The following is a 15,080-nucleotide window of genomic DNA, read 5'->3' on the forward strand; positions in this document are numbered from 1 at the left end:
GGATATGGAGGAGGAAAAAAAATGTTCTTTGAAAAGGGAAGAAATTTTAACAATACCGTACCACTTGAAGCAAGAGTGCAGAATACCTAACCAACATTTTGCATACATCTGAGATGTTATTGAATATTCCCTTCATCTGTTTTCACAAATACATTATGGACAAAAAGGTAACTAGGGAGAGAATAGGGCTCCTCAAAGATCAGCCAGGTGGCCTTTGTGTGGAGCCGCAGGAGATGGGGCAGATACTAAACGAGTATATTGCATCAGTATTTACTGTGGGAAAAAGACATGGAAAATATAGAATATAGGGAAGTAGATGGTGACATCTTGAAAAATGTCCACATTACAGAGCAGGAAGTGCTGGATGTCTTGAAAAGCATAAAAGTGGATAAATCCCAAGGACCTAATCTTTGGGAATCGAGGGAAGTATTGCTGGGCCTCTTCCTGAGATATTTGTATCATCGATAGTCACAGGTGAGGTGCCAGAAGACTGGAGGTTGGCTAACGTGGTGCCAATGTTTAATAAAGGTGGTAAGAACAAGCCAGGGAACTATAGTGAGCCTGACATCAATGGTGGGCAAGTTGTTGGAGAGAATCCTGAGGGACAGGATGTACACGTATTTGGAAAGGCAAGGACTGATTAGGGATAGTTAATGTGTCTTTGTGCATGGGAAATCATGCCTCACAAACTTGATTGAGTTTTTTGAAGAAGTAACAAAGAGGATTGAGGAGGGCAGAGCGGCAGATGTAATCTATATGGATTTCAGTAAGGCATTTGACAAGGTTCCATTTGGCAGACTGGTGAGCAATTGGATAGAGAACTGGCTAAGGTAGAAGACAGAAGGTTGTTTTTCAGGCTGAAGGCCTGGGACCAGTGGAGTGCCACAAGGATTGGTGCTGGGTCCACTATTTCTCATCATTTATATAAATGATTTGGAAGTGAGTATAAGAGATTTGGTTAGTAACTTTGCTGATGACACCAAATTTGGAGGTATAGTGGACCGCAAAGAAGGTTACCTCAGAACAGGATCTTGATCAGATGAGCCAATGGACTGATAAGTGGAGATGGAATTTAATTTTGATAAATGTGAGGTGCTGCATTTTGGGAAAGCAAATCTTAGCAGGACTTATACACTTAATGGTAAGGTCCTTGGGAGTGTTGCTGAACAAAGAGACCTTGGAGTGCAGGTTCATAGCTCCTTGAAAGTGGAGTCGCAAGTAGATAGGATAGTGAAGATGATGTTCTTTATTGGTAAGCTTTCCTTTATTGGTAAGAGTATTGAGTACAGGGAGGTCATGCTGCGGCTGTACAGGACATTGGTTAGGCCACTGTTGGAATATTGCATGTGATTCTGGTCTCCTTCCTTTCGGAAAGATGTTGTGAAACTTGAAAGGATTCAGAAAAGATTTACAAGAATGTTGCCAGAGTTGGAGGATTTGTAATGTAGGGAGAGGCTGAACAGGCTGGGGCTGTTTTCCCTGGAGCATCAGAGGCTGAGGGGGTGATCTTACAGAGGTTTATAAAATCACGAGGGGCATAAATAGGGTAAATAGGCAAAGTCTTTTCCCTGGGATGGGGGAAGTCTAGAACTAGAGAGCATAGGTTTAGGGTGAGAGGGGAAAGATATAAAGTTATCTAAGGGGTAATGTTGTCACCCAGAAGGTGGTACGTGTATGAAATGAGGTGGCAGAGGCTAGTACAATTGCAACATCTAAAAGGCATCTGGATGGGTATATGAATAGGAAGGGTTTGGAGGGATATGGGCCAGGTGCTGGCAGGTGAGACTAGGTTGGATTTGGTTAACTGGTCGGCATGGATGAGTTGGACCGAAGAGTCTGTTTCCCTGCTGTATATCTCTATGATCCCTGTTTTTTTAAATTCACTCATGAGATGTGGACGTTGCCTGTCCTGCATTGCCCTGGAGGTGGAGAAGAGCTGGTTTATTGAATCGCTGTAGTCCATGTAGTGTAGATAGTATCATTAGGGAGAGAATTCCAGCACTTTGAACTAGTGGCAGCAAAGGAATATCAATAAATTTCTTAGTCAGGATGGTGACTGGTTCAGTGGGGAACTTACAGGTGATGGCATTGCTGTATATCTGCTGACCTTAGCCTTCAAGATGGAAGTGGTTATGAATGTGATGAATTTCTATAGTTTCTGATTGATAGTATACATTGTTACTAAGTGTTGGTGGTGGAGAGAGTGGATGTAGTACCAAACAGGGTGGTGTCAAGCTCCTTTTATTGGTGCTGCACCCATCCAGGCAAGTGGAGAATGTTCCATTGTACTCCTGACTTAAGCCTTGCAGATGGAGACTTTGGGGAGGCAGAGGAGATGGCCCTGACAAACCAAACTGGGCTTCTCTGAACAGGTTATTGCTGAGCAAATGCTGCTTGATAGCACTTGACACCTTCATTACTATCGCCAGAATGGCCTTTGCAGTAACCAGTGCTTTCAGCCCTTTCTTGATATCAAATAAATCAACAGTTGCTGAAGACTAGCATCTATGATGCTAGTGACCACTGCAAAGACCAAGATGGATCATCTACAGCATAGTTCTGGCTGAAGAGTGCTACAAAGAGCATCAGCCTTATGTGTTGTACTAATGTACTGGGCTCTTCTATAACGGATTATAGGGACACTTATGGAACCTTAAAGTGTTTAGTTGGTTGGTTATGAAGAAATGAGCTAAAAGATTGTAACTAATCAGTCTATTGAGAACTCATACTAATTTCCTTAACTTTTTTATGGAAAAAGAGTAAATTTATCAATTTCACAATAAGGAGTTGCCCAATTTACAAACCCAATGATTGAAGTAGAATAATTAGTAAGCTATACTTTAAGGCAGGTTAAAATTAAGGCACTTTAATTGAGGAAAAGTAAGTTGAGAATTTAAAGTAAAAAAAGATTCAAATAAAAGTTCATGCTACAAAAGCAGTTTTTTGTGTTTAATTAGTATCCCAAAAGGTGGAAGCAAAAACATCCTTTCTATGTCAATTCCCAGCATAAAGTTAATTTAGATGTTATGTGTGCTTCATTCCAGAACCACTTTACAGATTACAAATTTGAACAACTGAACTTCATTACATATTCACAATTGGAAATTATGAAATTAAATTGGGAAGTTCTCACAAAATTTAGTATTTGAAGCTTTCAAAAATTGCACAAGTGCCAACTGGGCTATCCTAAGGCTACTACTATACCTTTTGTCTTAATGTTGTGGTTTTAGTTACTGCTATTTAATTTTAGTATTGGTGCAGAAGGTATTCACTTTTCAAAACAAAAACACAACCCATAGATTAGGTACTGTTCTCCTATCTGCAATTTTCAACATTGGGATGCTCTCCTGAGTGGCAAGTTCAATTGGAATCATACATTACCTAGATATTATTGGTATTATGATCACATTCTCAAAGCTAAGAAAATGTTACAGAATAGTGCAGCACAGGTTTTGTAAAAAAAAATGCAACATGGTTTCTTTAAGTTTGCATTAAATGTAGATTTAATTAATTACTTTCCTTTATACTGAGCTAATTTGGATGAATATGCTAATCTTCACTGTACAAAAACATCATATCTTTCTCCTAAAATATCATACCTGACAGGTGCCCAGTACCCAACTAAATTTGAAATCACCTCAGTCAATTATGGAAAATAGCTGCTTACATCCAAAAAAAAAGCTCATGCATATCCACACGCAAGGGAAACATTGGATGTGGGAGTTAAAACCAAAGCTTCAATTTCTATTTGAAAATTAACACTTCAACAGTTTAAGAACTCCAATGCAAGTTTATATCCAATGAAGTAAGCATTCCCATGTTTTACTATTTGTGTAATTATCCATTGTGCTGTTAAGAATGTGAATTCTGGCTTAACTAATTTAAATGTAGTGTAGAAGAAAGTGAGACCTACAGAAATTAGGCAAACAAGATGAAACACCTAATTACCCTTTCTACTGCCAACTACATTTTTTTTTAAAACTCATTAATCAACAGAGCTAAAGGGTGAAAGTGCTGCACCCTTTGTACATTAAATGTCCATCCCAACATCTGAGAATAAAGACAATAAATTCACAAAAATCAATTTAGTTTACAGAACATAAAGTGCAATTGGTTCTTCATTCAAGATAAACTGCTGCTTGTCAGTTAAATAAAATCAAAACATAACCAATTTACACAACTTTCTCAGTGAAGAGGTCAACATTTAATATTCAAATCAACTGAATTCTTTAAGATCTTCTCAAAGATGAAACAGTTCACTTTTTGTCTTGCTTCCCCGGTTTTTCTTGTAATCGGTAGTCAACTAGAATAGCATTTCCAGTTTCTTTCGCAGTGCGTCGTGCCACAGCCTTGATACCCAAATGATCAATGTTAAAAGCGGTCACACCAACATTGATGGCAGAGTTCACAGCATTGTCTGTAGCTTTCCCAGCAGCGGACCCATACCTTTATCAGAAAGGAGCATTTTGATGATTTCAAGAAGCAAAGCAGAAAGAAAATACTAGATTATTGCCATGCTAACATGCTGCACCCTTTCCACAGAATTAATTTTATTCAAATTTTAAAAGGTTCTCTTTCCTACATGCCAGTCAGTTTCTGGAACTTGATCAGATAAAGATTTAAATATATCTGCACATTACAAGTCAATTAACAATACCACAAGAAGCAAATGTGACTGTATTAAAAGATACAGACAAACTGAAGTAACTCAGTTGTGAGATAGAAGAGTTAAGGATCAGTTCTTTGATTAGTGGCTGGGACCCTCTAAGTGAGAGCTGCAAGAACAAAAAACAACAAATGGGAGAAGGACATTCATTCTTCTAATCCTACCTTCCATTCCATAAGATCTTCGGTCTCAACAACCATTGAGCCAGCTTCTTATAACCCTCAACTAATATTTAAAGTTTGTTTACTTCCTCTTAAAATACTTTCGCTGATGTAAAGGGTGTGTTTCCATGCTGTATGAATTTTTGATTCCATCTACCTTCCACAATTCTCTGGGATAGACAATTCCAAACATTTGTTATCCTCAAGAAATTCTTTGTCCCAGTGAGGCAACTTGCGGCCAATATACCATGATTTCTTATGTGAACCATGATAAGTAGATCCTTCCCATCCCATTCTAAGCTTGAACCTTGGCGTCAACATAGCCTTTGGTTCTCTATCTTTGCTGCAGAGAACATAAGGGAATATTGCATATTATGATGTGTCAAGGAGAAAAAGCCTCTTCACTTGACAAGGAATATCAACATTGGCATCACCACGCTCTTCTGGCTGAGGTTAGGTAGCACAGCACAGGGATGAATTCTGGGATTATTTTGAAGTATAAATTACACACTGTGCTGGTGAGATTTTTCAGTTGACAATTAGATCTGAAGTAAGAATGCTAAAGCAGTAAGTCAATAAAAGATGACATCCTATTAACCCTCCTCTAAACTGTAGGAAGTGATATCCCTTTTTTCCCATCATTGGTACCAAATTTCAAATACATTAAATACCAGTTTACACCATTGGCAAGATAAATTAAGTTAATGGTCAACTTGGATTTTTTTTTTATTAGTAATCTAATAATTTGTCAAATTCAATGTGGGTAGACTGAATCCCCACAGAATACAGGCTCAGAGGAAAGAGAACTAACAATCAATAGGATATTGGAGAAATGAATCAGTCAACATGAACACACCTTAATGATTCACAAAATGCTGATCAGGATGCATTGTCAGAAAAGGGAAAGCTAATTTAAAGTAATTAATTTCAAGTGAATTATGATTAAAGCGAATTAATTCATTTTTGAAGTGTAACTTGTGTTTCTGCAACAAAGTACAAAGCACAGTTATGAACAAAATAATGTACTGTTTTGTAAATTGAATTTCTAATTAATTCTGCTTTAGATAAGTACTTACTTATGTTTCACTGTGTAGACGGTCTCGGCTGCAACATTTTTGGCTATGCACTTTGCTGCACACTCTAAACCATTCCAAACAGTGGCAAATCCTGCAGGGATTAAAAAAACAACCAGCTTCAACTTACATGAATTGAGTATTCGCCTAGGAGATCACACAAGGTTGAGACAGTCCTCAATTTCCAATCAATATCATTCAAGAGTGTGAATACCTATCAATGGTTGAGTAAGAAAACAAGAAAATAACAAACAGACCAACATCAGAGGAAGGTGCAAGTAGGGCCTTTGGGCTGACAAAGATCACTGACAGAATGGAGCAAAAATACCACTAACACTTGAAGGGAAGCTGAAGGATTTTAAATGGGTTCATAAGAACATAGGAGTTAGTGAAGCCTGTCAAATACTTTAGAAATGCAGGAGATTCAGAGAACAAGAAACCATTCACTACTAAACCTTCCTTTAACATCTTGAAGTTAGTTTAGAGGTTAAAGTGAGGTTAGAGGAACAAAAGCTCAAATTGTTAATCATGCATTTTAATACTAAGTAATAATAGTTCAATGAGGAAACACATCTTTATGCAAGTGTAGCAATCTTTCACTCAGGAAAGCAGTGACAGATAGATCAAATAATTTTTACGTCTAAAATTGGAAGAATTTTGCTGGCCAAGGAGAGTAAGAGGTTATGGAACTAAGGTGCATAACTGGACAGTACTTTGGTTAGGCCACAGCAATTCTGATCACCACACTGGAGGGGGTGCAGAACAGATTCACCAGGATGGAACAGTTTAGCTGAGAGAGGCTGGAAAAGATTGGGTTATTTTCTTTGAAGCAGAGAAGGCAGAGAGAGGACCTGTTTGAAGTGTATAACATTAAGGGGCATGGACAGGGCAAACAGGAAGCAGTGGTTCCACTTAAAAGGGTCAAATAACAGGGCATAGGAAACTGAAAGGCAGGAGATTTTAGAGGGAGAGGGAGGAAAAAATGTTTTCACCTGGAAGATGATGGGAATCTGGAATGCATGCCTGGGAGTGTATTTGAGGCAGGAAACCTTGTCACTTTAAAAAAATGTACATGGATGAGAAATGTAATTACATTCAAGGTTTGGGTCAAATGCTGTAAAGTGAGACCGGAATAGATTACGAGTTTTTTTTTGTCAATGTGGACTTGATGGTCCAAAGTTATCTTCTATACTGCATGGTTCTATGGTGACTAAATGGGAGGATATAATCAATACAACTTCTTTGAAGAGCTGTTTAATGTGGTAACACTATTCCAATTAACACACTTCTCCCTTTGGGCGCAGTTTCTGCTTCAGTACAAATTACATTCATCTCTATTGTATTGAACTGAATTGCATTGCCACCTACTGGCCCAGTTATCCACTAGATTGAAAACCTTCTGATTATGGTTGCACTGCTCCTTATTTGTCATGCTCAACGTCAAGGAGACCTCAGCTGGAATTCTGTCTTCAATTCTGATCACCAAAGTAGAGCATAATTTACTCTTCATTTTGCACACAAAATTCTGGGGTACCAACAATAAGAAACTTCAGCATATCTTTGGGAAAAAAAGCAGATGACGAAACACTGTCTTTCAATTCTGTCCAGTCATTCGCAGTAAATCGTATAAATCCCACACAATCAGAAGTCAAATTTTATGGAGTCAAGAGTAACAGGGAAAGTGAATTAACCTTTTCATCCTGAGAACAACAAAGCTGTAGATCAGGAACGGTTATTCAAGTGACCAATCTAGTTGCAACAAAGGTAAAATAGCAAACTGGATCAAAGTGTTTTCAGAAGTAGAAGCAAAGAATAATTGTTGATGAATCCTATTGTTTCCAAATGGGACCTGCACGGCATAGTACTAAGACTCTGGTTCCTTGTGGTATCATCAAATGATTGCCTTTAGAGGCTAACAGAAAATTGAGGATACAAAAGAACAGCTTGGAACGACTTAGAAAAGTATACACCACAGGAGGATATCAATGGACTAGTCAGGTGGATTGAAAACTGGCAAATGGAATTCAATGTGAAGAATGATGAAATGCAGTTGTGAAGCCTAACAATGGGAATACACAGTAAATAGTAGGAAACTAAAAAGTGTAGAGGAATGGAAAGAACTTTCAGTGTATATTCCCAGAAGTGGCTAAACAGGAAAATACTTGGGTAACTTGCTTCTATTAACTATATGCAGAATAAGAGCTGAGAAGTAATGCTGGAATTCTACAAAGCACAAGTTAATCCATAACTCTTTTCTTAGGGACAGAGGAAGCTGAATGGAGACCTAATCAGTGATTAATATCATTAAAGGATTTAAGTATAATGAATAGGAAGGCTCTATCCTCTTGGTTAAGGTTTTCAAATCAATGTCCCTTAAAAAAAAAACAGGCTGAGTGGGAATTCAAGGGAAATCTTTTCACTTGCATGGGAATATGGATTAATCTGAATGAATGCTTATTGGCTGCTGTGAACACAGTGGACTGAATGGTCTCCTTCAATACAGTACATTCCACTTGTGTGAAGTGGGTGTTACTGCCTAGGCCAGTGTTTATTCTCAACCTTAATTACCCAGAGGACAGTTGATGACATGTGGGTCTCGAGCTCCATGCAAGTAATTTACAGCCGTTTCTTTCCCTAAAGGACGAGTGAGCCAAATGGATTTTTTTGACAGTTGACAATGGCTTCATGATCATTACTCTATTTCAGATTTTTTTTAAAAATGAATTCTAAATTCCACTATATACCATAGTTGCTTTCGAATCCAGGTCCTCAAAACATTCTGCTTCTCTAAATTAACAATCTAGCAACAATACAACTAGACCATAGTCTTAAACAAGTTGTGGTGTTTCTGGAAGAGCAGAGGGGTATATTGAGATGCTTAGAAAGCCTTGATGGATTAAACACTCTTTTTATGTACTTAAGTCATGTTCAGTTATCAAAGTTCTTCACTAATCCAAATAATGCATACCTGAATGGTTGTATAAATTAAGTTAATATTCCATTTATTTGATTTCTGCACGTTTAACCAAAAAAATTGATTTAAAGAGACAGTGAGTTAAACATGTTTAACTACTTGGAAAAGTGAAAGGAAGCCAAATAAAAATCAGCATGTACCTTGAACTCCACTTGCTGCCACCACCAGGGCTCCATCTAGATTCGCTTTTGAATTATTATCTTTCTTTATAGCTTCTGGAATCAGTTTACTTCCATGTTTCTTTACATGTGGAGCCAGCTCTTTTCCAACAGTACTAGCAACAGCACAAAGTCCATCCACTGAGAATTTAAAACAACATCCTTAACTTCACAGTTCTGACAAATGCAACTAATCAATACACTTGCAATAAGGAGCTTCAGTTTAACTTAAACACAGAAGTCTCAGTGTTGAAACCTTATTTATAGTAAATCAAATAATAAAGACCAAACCCAAGGGAAAGCTGCAAACTGCTTTTTTCCTCCATTTGTCATTATATTGCTCAGGCTGATGCCATGACATGATTCTCCTTTTGTTAGTTACAGCTCCATTATGCCTTTAACAGAATTTAATTTTGTTTAGGTGGCTCCTGCCACATTTAAAAAAACACTGCAGGTGGAACATTCCCTGTATACTTAGTTACTTCTTTAAAAGTGTCCCATTTGTATAGGTGACAATAGACCAGCAGGCAGCTGTAATTGCCACAAAATTGTATGGATCTTCTGGTCTAGCAATGGAGAAGCATATGTCCATTACAACATTTAAAAAGACATCCTTAACTTTCTATTGGCTGCAGAAGCTTATTCTCCCAGCCACATGGAGTGAGAATAAGTGAGCTAAGTAAAAAATGTTAGCGTGCCACAGCTTCAGTCCTTTTTATTCAAGCTTTCTTTGATATTTCAATTCTAAAGTGTATGTACAGCTGAAATGCAATCTTGTGTTTATCATTTTAAAATGAGATTTTTTTTTAAAAGTATATTTTTAATTCCAGCTTCCCAACCCACCACTCTCACCCTTCCTATCTCTGCTCATAAATATCTCCCATAACTTCCCACGCAATCCCCATATGATCATTCCCAACTCCCATCCTATATGCCATAGTCATGCAATCATTTACTTAATTCAGTTGAGTCTGCAAGAAGAGACAGTTAACACTACAGTATGTTGTCAATGATAGAATGTTAAACTGCTGTAAAGAAATACTGAAGTACAACATTTTCAAATTATATTGTGCAAAATAATTTTTCGTAAGAACATAATACAGCTCCATCTTGAGATAGTCACTTCCTGTGTGAAACATTCCTTCAATGTAACCTACTTTGTGTTATTTGGGCAACATGCTTAGGATTCTCTGGTTCAGTTCATCTGCAGGAATATATCAGGAAAAAAAATAAGCTCAGCTATTCATCATTATCTATGCATTGGATACAGGGCAAGTTATTGCAAGATCTCCAGCATCTGCAGACCTCACTTTCTCCTCAAGTTATTGCAAGTGTCTGGATCAAAGTTCATGTTAAAACTTTGAAGGTGGATTTTAGTTCTCGGAAGATCAAGTTAATTACAAGGCTGGGTTATAGAGACAGTAGAGATACCAAAACAAAATACCCACAAGTCAGAATGGAAGAATACAGCTATAAAACAGCAGGTGGGCTGAATTAGTTAAATAACTTTAAGATTGATTAACCTTATAAAGAGAATGTTTGGAGGAAAGTAGTAGTAACCCAGAGTACAAAACGGTTATAAACCACATTATTAAGCCAACAGTAAATTTGGTGGGGTTTAATTCTTTCATATACAATAAATCTTGAGCTTGTTTTGATTTTTAAAAAAAGAGAAATATTGTAGGAATCAAATAACATTTTTTTCCAAGGCCACCTCTTGATTATGTCAAAATCAAACTTTGATTTTATTTCTCATTCTTACTGACTCATTGATTAGGCGATACAATCACATAACAATGCCTGTTGACAACTGGCAGAAAAGAAGATTTTGTAGAATTCATCAACGTCTTCATTAATTATAACCCTCCCTTAAACTTACAGCCAGAACATAAAGAAAGCATTGATTTCTGTGCAATAATTTCCACAGTGCTGAAATCAGTACAAAAACAGACATAGTTAGCAATAAAATACTTTTTCCAAAACAGCTGTTTCACTTCAACAAAGCCACTATTTTAATGCATCTTCCAGAGACTGTTGAGCTCACAGCTAATACATTTTCATTGTATATACACAAAGTGAAAAAGTCATCCAGGCACTGACTACCCTATTTACTGCAGATCTGATATCAATCCCAGATTTAAATTTAACAATGGATAGTGCTAATTACAATAGTAGCCACTCCATTTCTCCTTTTCTATAGTAGATCCTGAACATATGCAGCCTTAGGCTAGAGATTCCACCTTATTTTGCAAGGAATTCATTATATCAATTTTTTCCCTGGTTTACAGTTAGATGGGATTAATTTTTGCCTAATTTAAAACTATTTTCACTCTTTCAGTCTCCTCCTCAATTTCTAAGTACCCATTTCTCATCCAGTCCTCCAAAGTTTAACCTTTAACAACATTGCAAGTTAGCCAAGACCATGCACAAACAGCAGGAATCCTTTCAAAAAGGTAATCCAAAAATATACTAACGGCTAATATCTACTGACTTGCCATGGTCCCAAACCTGTAACAGCTGGGATGGGATGGTAGAGGAAGGGAGGGATGCCCTTGAAAGGGGAGGATGCCAATTTAATCCACAAAAATTAACTCCGGATTTTGCAATACAGTAATGAGGCATCAAGAATCAGCCAGGTAAGCCATACCCAGTATTCAAAAAATGATTATTTAAAAGGAGTCTAGCAGTTGGAAATCCACAGCAATCATTGCTGTCTAGGAGCTTGTAATGCCAAAATCTTGCTGGCAACCCCAATGTGAGTCATATCAACAGTTTGAGGAGCCTTTTTCTATTATTTAACCATTTTTCGATTCCTAAGAAATCCCTTCCTAAGTGAATATTGAAGTGTATTGGTTGTTAGCTTACCCAAGAACTGGCTGACTTTTACAGCCCCTCCCGTTGCTTGTCTCGCAACACTGAGTCCTTTTTCCACCGTTGGACTTATTTTTACAGGCTTATCTTCAGGCTGAATATGTGTTCTCAGTTTAGAAGCTCCTTTTTGGATTGCTTTACCAGTGAATTCAGCTCCCTTAACTAAACCCCAGCTCAACCAAGAGGCTCCTGAAAAACAAAGTTAAATTGTCATAAAGTAGATTTTCCACCAAATTGCTCAACATATACTAACAAGTAACAAATTTAATTGTGATGCTTACAGAAATAGGTAATGCAATATCCTTCATCAGATAATCTTCTCCATATACATGCAGAGTATAAAATAACTATCCAAGCAGCTCCAGTCTAATTCTAAGGATAGATCTTGAAACCAGCTGGAACCATAACAGCAATTTCTTTTTGCTAATAAACATATTTACAAAAAAAAACTTTATAACTTTAAAATATAGTTATAAAAAAATATAATAAAAATTACAATATAACTACCAACCTACCATATAAAACAAAAAAACCAAACCATACCCTCTGAAAAACACCACCAATAAATAAGTGACTAAAAAAAACACAGAAGAACAAAGAACACGAACAATGCTCCGCGCAAAGCTCCCAAACAAAAACAAAAGGGACCATTGTATATGTATCCATATTAACTCGGGAGACTCCCTTCCAGGGCCCAGGGCTCAGCAAACCTAACCATCCTGATTAAACGAATGCCTTAGTTAAGATTGCAGACAAATCTGTGTCTAAATAACTCAAAAAGGGCAGCCACATCTTATAAAAAAGGTCTGTTGTGTGGCACACCATATTTGAGAGAAAATCCAAGGAAATGTGCTCCATAATTAATCTTCGCCATCCCAGCAAGCCCGTCGTTCTCAGACACCCAATTCATCAGAATATTCTTCCATGCAAAGAATGAATATTGAATAGTTTCTTTCCATGCCTGTCAAAAGATGATAAATTCGATAGACCTAGGAGAGATGTCAGATCTACTTTATCTTCAGTCCTCAAAAGCCTCCCTATCACTCCCACCAGAGCGCTCCAATAAACACGGAGTGTGTGGCATGTCCAGAAGCAAGGTGTAAGAGTACCTACACCTATATTATATTTGGGGCACATTGGAGATGCTTTTCTTTTTAAAAAAACTTCACCAGATGGTCCACTGCCTAATGAACCCTGTGCAGAACTTATAACTGCATAGCATATGTCCTATTACAGATCAATATCTTTTGTGCATTCTCCCATATGTCTTCCCATGTTTCAGAAGAGATCTCCACTCCTAGCTCTTGCTCAGAGACTTCACATAACCAATTAATCTCCTGCCAGGCCCTACCACCCAGTAGGCGATAAAAGGTACAAACCAAGAGAGAGTGTGCTTGTGGCACACAGCAACAGCCTCTCTGTATCAGGCTTATAGGGCTTAGTGAGAAGAGTAGTCTTCTTCTGAAGAAATCACTAGCCTGAAAAAAGACGGAGAAGATCTCTACAGGGCAGCCCGTATTTGCGGCTCAATTGCTTGAAGGACATCATAACCTCCCCCTCAAATAAGTCTCCCAAATGAGAAACTCCTTTCGCTGCCCATAGTTTGAACCCCGAGTCCATCATCTTTGATCGGAACCTCGGCATACCAACTGTGGGGGTGAGTGGTGAAGTCTTAGATGAGCAACCCTCACTCTGACGCATTGCTCTCCACGCCTTGACCGTATTAACAACAATAGGGTTCCGGCAGTGGTCCATAATTGTCCTCATCTTACCCATGAACAACGGGTTAACAAGAGGGCACCTTGCCCGGGAGGCCTCGATATCCAGCCATATTGAGCCTGGATTGTTACCTGCCCAATCGCACACAAAAGGACAGCAGAGAACTCAATTGATACCTCCTAATGTCTGAGAAATCAACTCCTTCCCATCCTTAAGGCAACTGCAATTAGTTTGATGAGGGGCCGCCTATGATGCCAAATGAAAGAACTAAAGCAACCCATAAGCTTCCACAATGTTGACCTGGGAAATATTATAGGGAGCATACACATAGGATAAAGCAAATAAGGAAGGACATTCATCTTAATAAGGACTTTTCGGCCCAACCATGAAATTGGAAGAGCTCCCATCTCTGGAGATCCCGTCTAATATTGTGAAAACAGATGAACAACATTAGTTCAAAATAACCGATCAAATATGGGGGTAATAAAAATACCTAAGTATTGGAAACCTGCCCACGACCACTTAAAAGGGAACCTAGGGCCCCTTCAACCTCTGGCACTTCCTTAAGGTCCCCCGAAAGCAGAGCCTCCAACTTTGCAAAGTTGATCTTATATCCTGAAATAGCTCCAAATGAATTAACACATTGTATCAGATGGGGTATGGAGGTCATTGGGTCCGATATAAACAGGAGGACATCAGCACACAGTGTATGCGTGTGTCCTCTCTATCCCAGTTCCGGAGTGGTTATGTGGACATTCTGACAAATGGCTTCTGCCAGCGGCTCCATCACCAACGTAACAAACAGTGAGGGGGCAGCCTTGACAACTACTCCTGCCAGTTCTAAAGTTCCCAAATGTCACCCAGCTGATGACGACCAAGACCAGAGAATGGCAAACAAAACCTCCACCCACCTAGCAAAAATCCCATCCAGCCCAAACCACTCTAAGACATAAGAGATATGACCATTCCACCTGGTCACATGCTTTCTCTGCATCTAAGGAAATCACCAACCCCTGGATCAATCGTTGCTGACATGCTTGGACCATATTCAGCAACCTTCTAATATTATTAGAGGAGCTATTGCCCCTTATAAAACCCATCTGGTCCTCTTTGACAATAATATCAGACAGTACCTTCTCCAATCTCAGCACCAAAATCTTCAAATCTGAATGTAATAGAGAGATGGGTCTCTATGAAGCACAATCCTCAGGAACCTTCCCCCTTCTTAAGGATATGGGGAAATATTAGTTTCCTAATCAAGATACACTAAATACTTCCCTGGCATATCCCTATACTCTAACAGTCTTTGTCTAACAAAAGGTTAGAGGTTTGTGGAAGTACTGAATTCAGGACGGCCCGGAGGGCTATGACCCACTATAGCTTGGTCACCGAAGGCTTCGCAAAATGTGCAGCCTCAGCGGCTTTCAGCAACATCTCAAGTAGACACTGCTGTTCACC

At 38.4% G+C, this 15,080-nt stretch overlaps 1 protein-coding gene across 3 annotated transcripts in view; it reads right to left on the reverse strand.

Moving 5' to 3' along the window:
* Nucleotides 1-2,845: 2,845 nt before the first annotated feature.
* The window catches only part of LOC122550803 (spartin), a 30,318-nt gene continuing 18,083 nt past the window's right edge, over nucleotides 2,846-15,080 (reverse strand). For 2 of the 3 annotated variants that reach the window (XM_043692076.2, XM_043692077.2), the window contains 4 exons: nucleotides 11,898-12,092; nucleotides 9,015-9,173; nucleotides 5,904-5,994; nucleotides 2,846-4,446 (listed from right to left, as the gene is read on the reverse strand). In XM_043692076.2, the coding sequence (XP_043548011.2) occupies nucleotides 4,257-4,446; nucleotides 5,904-5,994; nucleotides 9,015-9,173; nucleotides 11,898-12,092 (635 nt within the window). In that variant the 3' untranslated portion in view covers nucleotides 2,846-4,256. The other variant, XM_043692078.2, reaches the window with a different exon arrangement.

The sequence above is a fragment of the Chiloscyllium plagiosum genome, unplaced genomic scaffold, assembly GCF_037043375.1.
Source record: "Chiloscyllium plagiosum isolate Xiang-an unplaced genomic scaffold, Cpla_swu_hap1 HiC_scaffold_6, whole genome shotgun sequence".
In the NCBI taxonomy this organism is placed as follows: domain Eukaryota; kingdom Metazoa; phylum Chordata; class Chondrichthyes; order Orectolobiformes; family Hemiscylliidae; genus Chiloscyllium; species Chiloscyllium plagiosum.